Source organism: Haplochromis burtoni, unplaced genomic scaffold (genome assembly GCF_018398535.1).
Source record: "Haplochromis burtoni strain Fernald_Lab_line unplaced genomic scaffold, NCSU_Asbu1 Contig_13, whole genome shotgun sequence".
In the NCBI taxonomy this organism is placed as follows: domain Eukaryota; kingdom Metazoa; phylum Chordata; class Actinopteri; order Cichliformes; family Cichlidae; genus Haplochromis; species Haplochromis burtoni.
In genome coordinates this window covers 3,863,771-3,876,118 of record NW_024582374.1, presented here as the reverse complement: position 1 = coordinate 3,876,118, position 12,348 = coordinate 3,863,771, and the positions used below count along the sequence as shown (strand labels likewise).

The following is a 12,348-nucleotide window of genomic DNA, read 5'->3' as shown; positions in this document are numbered from 1 at the left end:
ACACACACACACACACACACACACACACACACACACACACACACACACACACACACACACACACACACACACACACAAAATATGCTGTCTGTATTATTTCCTAAACAGGACTTTTATTGATGTTACTAATGAAAATATTACTATGCGTGCAGATGCATACCGACCACCTCAGAGTCCCTTCTACCAGCTACCTCCCAAGGTCCAGCACTATACCCCTAGTCAACTTCTGCTGAGCCCAACTCCCCCTGGTTTGGAAAAACTGCTAGGTAAGTTAATGAAGACACCGATTGATTTGTTTTTTTTTTTTTAACTGTGATGCTGAAAAACCACATGCACCATACCAGATATACACATGGTTATATGAAATTCAGGTTACTGATTTAAGCAACAGCTTTTATATATCAGTATGGACAGACGTTCTGGGAAGTGTGGCGTGATTGATCTATAAGGAAATTTAACAAAGCCTAAAGCTTTTTAACGCCACTTCTGTTTGTGGTTGTGAACTAAAGACTTAATGAAAGAGAACTTGATCTGACTTTTGTGTGTTGCCTGCTGGTTAGGATGATTCTCGTTGTGCTGAAGTTTTGGATGAGATCTTTTTCAGTGAATACATTCACATCGTGAGCCATCCACTCATAGCTGTGACTCCGCCTCCGCACACACCTACATACAGAGGTGTATTGGAAGTACAGAATATTTATTTTTGAGAACCAGATTTTGTACTGAAATGTTAATCTTGTCAAAATAGTTCACGATACTGAACGTCCAACTGGGAAAGGTTTCGTAAGAACTTTATAAGAACTTAGCTTTAAGGATGAGTGGAGGGCTCCTAAAGAAGCTCTGCTTTTGCACAGTTTTCCTTTTTTATTTAATATCTTGAAAAATTGAGTTTTTAGGATTTGCATGAATGGTCTTTGATATTATTATACTTGTGTTGTAAATGTGCAAATGAAAATAAGCTTTTCTCTAAGTCTGGTACCTGGCCTGTTTCACTCTGATGCCATCATTGTTTTTGTCTTTGGTCTCTGACAAAAGAACAGTAATCAGAAATAAGTGGCAGCCATTTCACCACAGAACACTAAAAATAAAAAATAAAAGCGTTGGTGGGCTTTCTCCACATCCTCAACTTCAGTTGCATGTCAGCATTTATTGCATCTTTGTTGTTCTTTTACGTGACCAGCTAACACCAGAGACTGATATGAGCCGTGTTTACAGAAATAAACAAACGAACAAACATGTTGAGCCTCATCCACATTTTAAACTGTGACAAGAAGAAAATTAGCTGGTGTGCATGTTTCATTATTTCCAGCAGTCATTTTTGCATGTGCACTTTTGTTTGTGCACAGGGTCAGAATATTTCTAGGCACACGTTATAGAATGAGGCCAAAACGTGAAGAGGCAAACAAAACAACAGTTCTGCAGTTCTCCAATCAACAGCAAACATATTTGTTAAACTGTCCGTCTCTTTCTGTCTCCAACTTTGATCTTCTTTTACAGACAATATCAAAATTCAGTACCTCCAGTTTATGGCCTACATGAAGACTCCTCAGTACCGCTCCAACCTGCAACAACTTTTAGACCAAGAGAAGGTAATTATTGTCTCAACAGACTGCATAGTGAGGTCATCTTCACCTCGCTAAATTCTGTATATACATTTATATTATTATATCTGCTTTCCACTCACTCTAGCAAAAACACAGGGACCTATCAGGGCAGGCGGAGCAGCTCCATTTGGTCTGTCAGTCTCACAAGGAGAAGATCAAAGGTCTCTTTCAGACTAAACTGGATGAGGTAAGAAGTGATGCTATGTTGCTCCCACCTGATGCAGTAACACTTGTTAGTAGAAATCTACAGAAAATGCTTCATTCAACCTTTTATAGCATGTATATTCAAAAACTGCAGATTGTCAAACGGATGGGAATTGTAGACAAGCTTAAAACTCATGCCGTCTCTGTCCCACCTGAGGATAAACATGGTCAAAAGAAACAGGGGGGGCGCTAGCGAGCGCGATGGAGTGAACACGCTTACTTCAGAGCCTCTGCACATTCCAGCTTAATTTGCATCAAAAATAGGCACTTAAGTTACCAATCTGCTCTCAAAGACAATCTTAAACTTTTAAACAGAGTTCCTACAGATTTGTGAGATGACGTTCCTTCATCTCACAAATCTGTCAGGAAAAGAGGTGTGGCTATCCTAGTACACAGACAGATAAACTTCACCCCACTATCTACATATAGAGACCCACATGGGAGGTACATTATGGTCAACGGCTCTATTGATGGAGTACTGGTTTCCCTCATCAATATCTATGCCCCTAATGAGGATGAGCCAAATTTCATACATACAATTTCTAATCTAGTACTTCAAAAGTATTCTGGTGTTTTATTGCTTGGAGGGTATTTTAATTTTGTCTTGTCACCTTATATGGATAAACAACCAAGTTTTAAAAGCCATGCGTCGCAAATGAGCAAAGCTCTAAAACATTTAACAACTGAACTGGGACTAATTGATGTCTGGAGAAATAGGTTTCCTAGAGTCAGAGATTATACTTTTTACTTGCATAGACATTTTACCTCTAAAACAGAAGAGCATAGAATTGACAATATTGAAATCTTACCAATTACACTATCTGACCATGCACCGTTATCATTCTCATGGGACTTAGGATTGACACCAAAACTAAAACTTTGGCGATTAAATGCCTCACTCCTAAATGATAGCCAGTTTTGTGAACTAAATACTTACTTGGAGTTGAATACAACTCCAGAGATATCGCCTTTAACTCTCTGGGATTGCGCCAAGGCATACATTAGAGGTTACATAATATCATTTGCAAGTGCCAGGAAAAAAACAAAAGAGGCTAGGCGGTGTGAATTGGAGGCCATAATAAAACACCTAGAGCAACAACACAAAAAAGCACAGACAGCCAATTTGCTTTCCGATCTTCAAATGTTACGTAGTGAGCTTGATAGTTTATTAAACGAGAAAATTGAGGGCAATTTAAGATTCATTAAACAAAAGTACTATGAACAGGGTAGTAGGGCTAGTAGATTGCTGGCAATAAGACTCAGGAAACAGCAAACTTGTAATATGGTCCAAAAGTTGAAGTCAGATCAAACCCTAATTACTAAACCAAATCAAATTGCAAGTTGCTTTGCCAATTTTTTCGAGTCATTATATAAAAATTCAGATACATGTAAAGATGACAATACACTATCTGATTTCTTAGAAAAGATCAATTTAAAAACACTGCCAGAATCTGTAGCAAAGGAGTTAGATGAACCAATTCGAGAACAAGAAATTTTACAGGTGATTTCAAGGCAAGGCAAGGCAAATTTATTTGTATAGCACAATTCAACAACAAGGTGATTCAAAGTGCTTTACAGAGACATTAGAAACAAAAACAAATAAAAAGCATGATTTAAAATTGATTAAAACAAGCAAACAAACAAACTAACTAAACACACACATTTCACACCTGTTCGCGCGATCTGAACCCTTATCGTAAGGGGAGCTACCAGTCCTTCTGTGGACGAGCTATTCTATTTATTCTATTAATTCTCTAACATTACCGGCTACCCAGTATCCAGTCGATACTTATCAAGGGAGTACATCTTCTGAGAGCTACTTCTTAATTCGAATTAAATCTAGACCCAGTCGCTGGGGAGCTTAAAACTAAAAAAAGTCCTGGCCCTGATGGTTTTATTAACGAATTTTATAAAACAAACTTAAGGACAAAGTTGCACCCTTATTACTGAAAGCTTACCACTGCACTCTGGAGATGGGACTACAATTGTAGTAATTGTCGTAATCCATAAAGAGGGCAAGGACCCCACAAATTGTCAATCATACATGCCAATCTCATTACTTAATACTGATTTGCACATTGTCACCACGATTTTAGCCAAAAGAGTTAGTAAAATTATTACACATGTTAGAAATCCAGATCAAACGGGGTTCATTGCAGGCCATACACTTGAAAGATTCAAATTTGGGCCAACTTAATTAAGTGGATACAGATTCTTTATTCCAACCCAATGGCGGCTGTACGGGTAAATGGAACAATATCAACCAGATTTCCACTGGAACATGGGTGTAGACAAGGATGCCCACTGTCACCTCTGCTGTTTGATATAAGTATTGAGCCTTTGGCGCAATTGATTAGAGATGAACATTAAATTCAGGGCCTTTCAATTAATGGAGAACAGCATAAATTGTCCATCTATGCAGACGATGTACTTTTATACATTTCAAATCCTGCAGTCAGTGTACCTCATTTAAAAGAAATTATTAGTACATACGGTTACCTCTCTGGTTACAAAGTTAATATTGACAAAACATTGGCAATGGATATAGGAGGAAGCATTTCACAAACATTCAAGGAGCAATGTGGCTTTAAATGGCCAAACGAAGGTATCAAGTATTTAGGAATTCAAATTCCTCACTCATTATCAGACTTGTTTAAAGTAAATTATGAAGTTATAGTTGCAAAAATAAAAAAAGATTTAGAGAGATGGACAGTCCTGCCTCTGTCTTTCTTGGGTCGGATCGAGAGCATACGTATGAATGTATTGCCAAGACTTCTATACCTTTTTCAAATGCTGCCTATTAACATTCCCAACTCTACATTTGATAATTTAGATAAACCAAATTTATATGGCAAGGCAAACGCCCAAGGATCAAATTCCAAACATTAAAACTGTCAAAACTGCCGGGGGGATTGGCTGTTCCAAATCGGAAATATTATTTCTGGGCAGCTCAGATGAGACCCCTGACTGTGTGGGTGCGGGATTTGTCTGAAACTCAGTGGTTAAACATTGAGAAGACAATGTGCGAAAGATCATTGGGATCCCTGCTTTTTTCTAACATGTCAATTAAAAATTTGCATATGGGGGAATGGACAAGTGTCACACTAAAGATTTGGCGTAGAATCAAACAATCATTTGGTCTTCCAAAATAAATTTCAATTTTATCAAGCTTTTCCTCCCTGCAGGGTTTTTCTCCTATTGTGGAAGACTCTGGCTTCAGAGCATGGTCAAATAACGAGCTTCATAAACTTTGTCATGTTGTGAGGAATGGGCACTTGAGCTCATTTGAACAGTTGAGAGGTCAGTTTCAGCTTCCTTCTTCTGACTTTTATAGATTTCTGCAGCTAAGAAGTTTTTTGACAAAACATAAAGAATGGAGGCAAGTTTTGGAACCCTCATCCATTGAGGAAATATTTCTAAAAATATTTCAAAGTAATTCCTCCCCAAAATTAATCAGCAATTTTTATAACGCATTTATGAGTTTCAATACAAGTGCAACTTTGGATATTAAGGCAAGGTGGGAAGCTGAGACTGGCACTCAAACCACAGAGGACACCTGGGAAGGTGGTCATGAGATATTTTAGAACCCCAGAGATAATTGCCAAAATGAAGCCTACAAATCCTGATACCTGCTGGCGAAATTGTGGTACTTGTTTAGGAACCCACTTACATATATTCTGGTCATGCCCAAAAATCTGCTCATTTTGGAATGACATATTTAAAGTTCTCAATACAGTTTTCCAACAACCATTAACAAAAGACCAACAGTTAGCCATTTTAGGAGTATTACCAAATGGTTTTGCGGGAAACAATAAAAAGTATCTCTTAAGAATCTTGCTTACAGCAGCACTAAAGTGTATTACTATTAAATGGCTGAATCTTGACCCACCTTCATATAATATGTGGATTGATAAAGTAAGAGAAATTTACCAAATGGAGGAAATAACATATACTCTGCGGATTCAGAAAGAATTGTTTACTGAGCGTTGGCGACCCATACATGCTTTACTGTTTCAATAATTTAGCATAGGTCTGTTTCATTTTGTTCATTTATGGCTAAGATTGTCACATGTTATTTAATATTACATAAAGTTTTTGGTTTTGTTTGTTTGTTTGTTTGCTTCCCAGTTTTGTTTTGTGCTTCCTAATTGCAGTTCTTATTTTAATCTGTATTTCTGCATTGCGGTTTCTGTAACTGTCCTACTTGTGAACATTGACAAGTACAAGTTGCAATGTTGTAAATTATAGTAAAAATTGAGTTTAAAAAAAGAAACTGGCTGGATGCACACCTGCATCAGGTGTGACTGTATATGAGCACTTAGAATGTAAAATGCACTTTGACATTACTGCAGCAGGGAAAGCTCTTCAGCCAGTAAACTCACTTAGACACAGTTCTTTTAATTCACGCTAGTAAAGCAGCTGATAAAAATATGTGTTTTTTTTGTGTGTGCTGAACAGCTGGGAGTAAAAGCCCTGACTGTGGAGGACCTCCTTCAGGCCCAGAAGGAGATATCAGCCCATAACCTTCAGCTGAAGGAGCAAACCAAGCAGCTTGAGAGAGATATGGCTTTGCTGAGAGACCACAGCTTGCTGCTGGTGAGGCTTCAGATCCTCCAGCCCTTAATTACAGCATTGTCTCCAGCGGTTCTCACCTGTCATCGTACCTACTGTTTAACTTTTGCGCAATGCTGGACGAACAGGCTGGTGGCATTATGGGAGAGAGAGAGTGAGTAACAGTAACTTGTTATTTTTCAGCTGAAGTCTCGATGTGAGGAGTTGAAGCTGGACTGGGGCTCTTTGTGTCTGGAGAGTTTGTTGAAAGAGAAGCAGGCCCTGCGCAAACAGATCTCCGAGAAGCAGAGACATTGCTTGGAGTTGCAGGTACACAGCTGACATCTTCAGATTGTTGGATCTATATCCAGGTGTTTTGGTCTCTCTTTTCTGATGCGTGCCCCTCTACCTGTATCATCTTGCCACCCTTTAATCCACCTCACTGCTCTGTGGTTTTCAGGAAGAGTGTATGAGCTATTGTGACAAACATTTTCCAATATTTTAACATCGGTATAGCCTGTTTACCTGTGTAATAGTTCCCCCTGGTGTCTGTTTGTAGATAAGCATTGTGGAGCTGGAGAAAAGTCAAAGGCAGCAGGAGCTACTTCAGCTGAAATCCTACAGCCCTGGCGAAAGTTCCCCGTATAGAAAAAACCTGGAATCTCGCGCTTCCACAGACGTGGACTCTTCTAAGCTCAGCCTGTCTACAGCCCCAGTTCTCAACGGTGTTAGCCCAGAGTTTACTATCAACGGCACCAGCTCACCTTGTTTTGACCGGGTTAACTCCAAGGGTGAGCTTCTTTCTCGGTACCTGCCCATATCCCCGGACCATGAATTAGTGGCTGCCACCCCTGATGCCCGACAGAGGCAGCAAAGCTTCTCTCATGCTCTTCCTGACTACACACGCTTCTCCCCTGCCAAGATTGCCTTGCGTAGGCACCTTAACCAGGATCCTACTGCCTCTGCTCACTTAAGAGGTCCAGGGCTGACCACACATAGGTTTGTTCCTACTACAAACATGTATGAACATTTTTATTTCTGCTGTCTGCAGATAGAATCCTAAAGCATCATTTTTCTTTTTAGGGATCTGGGTGGTGTTAATTCTCCACTTGGAGCCAAACAGAACTGCCCCTCTCCCAACGGATGTGATGCTCAGAATAACCTCAAAAGCTCAGAGAGGGTGAATTTTCATCTTTCCCTGTGTCATTTTCACTGTGATTTATTTGCAAGCACACCTTGAGTCTTTCACTGCTGTAATTTTCCCATTTGTGCTGTGACACAGGGCATTAAAGAGAGGAGTCCATCTGTTCAGGGAGACAACAGCATTACAAGCCTTCCTATTAGTATCCCACTGAGCACTGTTCACCCAAGTAAATTACCAGTTAGCATCCCACTGGCCAGTGTGGTGCTACCCAGTCGTGCTGAGAGACTGGTGAGTGTGCTGACTTATCCTATAGTACATCACTGATGCACCTCTCGTGAATCCACGCTGCACGATAAAAATATTATGTTTAAAGATTAAGATGTGTAGGTTAGGTTTTTATCTAGTCAATTATTTAATGTAATTGTCTAAAGTTCAAAATAAATCTATAATACCTTCAGATTTCATAATGATAAATTCTCTGCATTCATGATTTCAGAGAAGTACTCCGAGTCCTGTGTCACAGACCGGTCAGACCAATGGTAAGGATGGACTCTTCACCTATTTTTCACTTGTGACTTTCAGAGTTTCTACTATAGTCAGGGTTTTGCCTGGATTAAGTAAGTAAGCCTCTGACTATGCAGCGTAAGCATGGTCACCACATACAGTAAAGGGGATGATTCTGTTTTTGCTGATTTCATGGAATAATATGCATTTTCCAATTATTTTTGTCCATTTCACAAATAAAGCATAATTACCAAAATAAACTCCTTGCAAAGAAAAAAAGCTGGTTTTATTTTATTACAGCTTTAAAAATGGGTGAGTATATTCCTTGGGGTGTTGCTAAAAATTCCTCTGGGAAAAAACTTACTGCTGCTTACTTAAGGTTAAATATGTGAATTGAGGCTGTTTTATATTAGTCTCATCTTCCTGTGAAGCTTCATGAACTGTTTGATCTTTGTTAGGATATTCATCCATCTCCAGCATGATGAATGGAGGTCTGCACCCCGAGGACCACAATGGCACTTCTTCACCTCCTCCACACAGCAACACTTTAACAATGGGCCGAGGCGGTCCGATCCAGAGCCCCCCTCTCAGCACTGGCGGGGTGCTCCAGTATGCCGACGGACCCCCGAGGATTGTTCCAGAAGATGGACCGGAGGGCCAAGGAGGTGAATCGGACGCAGAAGCCCAGGAGAGTGAACTGCGAAGGAGGATCTTTTTCTCCTCCTCTTCTTCTTCATCCTCATCTTCCTCTTCGTCAGGCAGCGGGGGCAGCGCAGCCGGAGGATCTCGCCTCCACCACCACACCGGCAACCCGGCCAAGCAGGGATACCACAGTAACCATGGAAACCACCACCACCAATCGCCCAGCACGCAGCACGCTCACACACCCACACATACGTCGTCATCGCACTCCTCTCACAGCCTCTGCTCTCAAGAGGGACGCAAGCGGGGGAGACGGAAACGTGGCAACCCAGGGCCTGTTATGGCCAGTGGATCCCCAAAGAGAAGATCATTCCCTGGGCTCAGCTCCAGCAACCACTCCTCAGGATCGCCACTCAATATCAACTCCATGGTGAGCACTGGAGACGAAAGAGCATATATGAGATTCTTTGAAGTTACATTATGAGTATTGTACTATATTAAGTATATACTCAATATTATAAGCAGTTTTAAAGGCTCCTGCTAATTCATCAGTCTTAAAAGTTCAATAGAGGCACACTTTGCGGCATGACCTTGAAACTGTACAACAAATGTAATAATAGCGTAATAACAATGCCACATCCTCTTTAGCCATCGTGCAGACAACCTGCTGCTCCAGCGTAACCATCCGTCTGTTTTGTTTTTCACAGATGTCGCCAGTGTCACTGTAAACTGTGATTATTTTTGCCAACAGGTGAACAACATCAACCAACCTCTGGAGATCTCTGCCATCTCCTCTCCAGAGCAATCAAGCCGCAGCCCCGTTGGGCCTGACCTAGACCAACCTCCCATCTTGAAGAGAGAGCGCCCCCTGGAGATGAACGGCACGGGTCGATATTCCACAGCACCCAGCTCCGACGATGAGGACTCGGGTTATCCTGTTGACAGCTCCAGTTCTCGGTAATATGAAGCTTATGATGGCGTCTTCATCGATCGGAAGTCATTTAAATGTCCTTGCTGAATAACCGTGTGATTCAGCATTTCCTGTTTGTGCTTTTATTTAATCACAAGTTGTACCGTTATAAATATGACTCAGTCAGCTCTGTTGCAAATTTCATATATTTATAATATTGTTACTGCTTATTTTGATTTAGATTTTTGTTTGTTTTTGCAGAATTGAAAGAAAAATAGCCACTATATCGTTGGAGAGCAGAGATGGATCTGGTAGACTCGGAGATGGTGAACGAGGTAGAAAATGAATACATTAAGAAATAATCATCATCATTCTCTGCCTTTCTACTAGATGATGAGAGCTGTGTGTTTGTTTGTTTTTTTTCCTTTCTCCTCCACTAGGGAGAAAATCAGGAAGCAGCAGTGGTAACAGCACCGGCAGTGAAGCCTCCTCATCGTCATCTTTGTCCTCTACCAGCAAATGGAAATCCACCTTTTCACCCATTTCTGATCCCAAACAACCCAACTCTGACCTGAGACAGGGGGGCTCTCCGTTTGGCATCGGGGGTTCGGGTCGGGGCACAGACTCAGATTCTGACCACAAACAGCAGCAGGTGAGGAAAGGGAGTGATGGAGAGTCCAGCTACAGCAATCCAAACCCTTTCCTCAGTCAGGAGGCAAGTACCAGGGGTGGAAGCAGCAGTGCTGGTGGTGCTCAAGGAGGAAGTAGTTCAGACCAGCGCCAGACCCTCCAGAAGCAGAAGGCCTCCCGTGACTGGGAGCTGAAGAACAGCGGCAATCTGGCCAGTCAGAACCTCTTCATTTCTGCTGCCGCCAGCAGTGGAGGAGGCATTCTTAGTGGGAAAGTGGGAGGCAGTCCTGTAGCTGTTTCCTCGAGCACTGGGTCATCTGTGGGGCAATACCTGGGGGCCCAGTTCCCACTTGGAGGAACCTCAGTCTTGCAATCTTTGTTTGGGGCCCAGACTGGCGGATCCACGGTGACTGGGACCCCTCGGCTTGTCAACGGACACTCTGCCCTAGGAAGCTTCTCCAGTGCTGGGTTGGCAGGGGGAGCAGCTGGAGGTGAGCACCACTGATTAATAGCCAATGTTATCTAGGGATTAGCGAATAGTTGGAGGGAGGGCTTGGTTGTGTATTTGGGGTCATCTTGATATCGAATCGTGCAAGAGAAAGAGCCAGGTAAGTGTTCTCGACTGACTCTCTGTGCTGCCCTGCTTTGACGTGGACTGGCCGCTTAGGTGATGCAGTTGGAGACACCCTTGGAAAATGTGCCATTTTTCACAAAACTTTCATTGAAATCATTAATAACAAAGCGTGAGTGACTGTTTGATTTCATGGAGGTCATGTTGTTGTTCATGCGTTTTCCCCGGGTGTGTTAGTGCATCAGAGTCATTTCACTTCCTGCAGCGTTACGCTGGCTGCGCTGAATTGGCTCCGTTACATTTCCAGTGGACTGACTCTGTTTGCTCTCTATGTGCTTGTCTCAGACTTGCTTGGCGCTTTGCACAACCTGGCTCAGCCCTTGCTTCTCTCTCTGTCCCCCCCCACCCCCACCCCCTGCTCTTTTTGCCACGGCTCTCTCTTGTCTCCACTCTCTCGCCCTCCTCCTCCTCCCTCCATTTCTACTGTATGATTTGCAGGTATATTTCACCACGTGGTTCCCTCAGTGTCCTCCCATCAGTTTGGGGCAACGCTCCCCACCTCAGGAGGCCTCAACTCTCTGCTCAGTCTCCCCTCCTCTTCTTCCTCTACCTCCTCCCAAACCCAGCAACACACCACTCCCCAGCCAGCCTCCACGCGCCTGGCGCCCGTGTCCTCGCCTATGCCCCTCTCGTTATCCCAGGCCCAGCACAGCCGCACGCAGTCAGTCCTGCATAGCCCCTCTCCTCCCACGCTCTCCCTGCCCCCTCCTCCACCCCTGCATAGCGTCCCCTCCTTGTCGACATCCACGCACTCTGACTCCCCAGCATCTTCTCGATCAGACTCCCTCCACTCCTCGCGTCTGTCCCTCTCCTCTCTCCACCATCAGAGAGCACAATCATCCCTCTCCATCTCATCCTCTACCTCTGCTGCTTCTGTCTCTGCTGCTGCATCCCTTTCCTCTTCCTCTCTCTCAGCCTCCTCTGCCTCCTCCTCTCGTCCATTTGCAGTGCACTACTCCCCCCGTCTGCCCCCTCCGCCACCGACCAGCAGTTCTGGTGGTGCTGGGAGCATGTGGAGGACTCAGAGCATGCATGGTACCTACACCACCTCCCAGCTCCCCAGCTCCCGACCTAGATAGGGTTTGGGGCTGAGGGGAAGGGCGAGGAGAGGGGAAGGGCGGAGAACAATCTGAGGGTGGATAGAGGGTGAGCGAGAGAGGCTGGTAGGGAGTGAGAGAGACAGGATGCCTGTTTTCCATGTGCTTCTGCAAGCTGTTTGTCTGACTGAACAAGGTAAGAGAAGTAGGTGTTAGATTAAAAGTAAAGGCTCAATGCTCAATCAGCTGTCTGTGTTTTTGCTGTGTTATTTCTGGAAGCCTTAGAATCACTCATGATGTCCTCGTCTGTCTTTGAATGTTTCAGGTAATTGATGAAAACTACCTCAACATTAAATAAACTATGCAAATGTCCAGGTGTGGACCAAGGCACTCTCCTCATTCACTGGTGCTTCAAACTCTGCACTACCCAATCGCCTCCAAGACCGGCTTCTGTACTGGGATCTTTGTCTCTCTCTCACACACACACACAC

The 12,348-nt window shown here is 43.2% G+C and overlaps 1 protein-coding gene across 3 annotated transcripts in view; it reads left to right on the top strand.

The window, feature by feature from the left end:
- The window catches only part of dot1l (DOT1-like histone H3K79 methyltransferase), a gene marked incomplete at its 3' end in the record, with an annotated part of 25,415 nt that extends 13,067 nt beyond the window's left edge, over positions 1-12,348 (top strand). For 2 of the 3 annotated variants that reach the window (XM_005932447.3, XM_005932446.3), the window contains 15 exon segments: positions 153-266; positions 1,498-1,589; positions 1,690-1,791; positions 6,267-6,404; positions 6,564-6,689; positions 6,919-7,358; positions 7,443-7,539; positions 7,642-7,791; positions 8,000-8,042; positions 8,466-9,079; positions 9,401-9,606; positions 9,821-9,894; positions 10,000-10,680; positions 11,259-12,053; positions 12,183-12,348. In XM_005932447.3, the coding sequence (XP_005932509.1) occupies positions 153-266; positions 1,498-1,589; positions 1,690-1,791; positions 6,267-6,404; positions 6,564-6,689; positions 6,919-7,358; positions 7,443-7,539; positions 7,642-7,791; positions 8,000-8,042; positions 8,466-9,079; positions 9,401-9,606; positions 9,821-9,894; positions 10,000-10,680; positions 11,259-11,899 (3,518 nt within the window). 3 annotated transcript variants of the gene reach the window in all.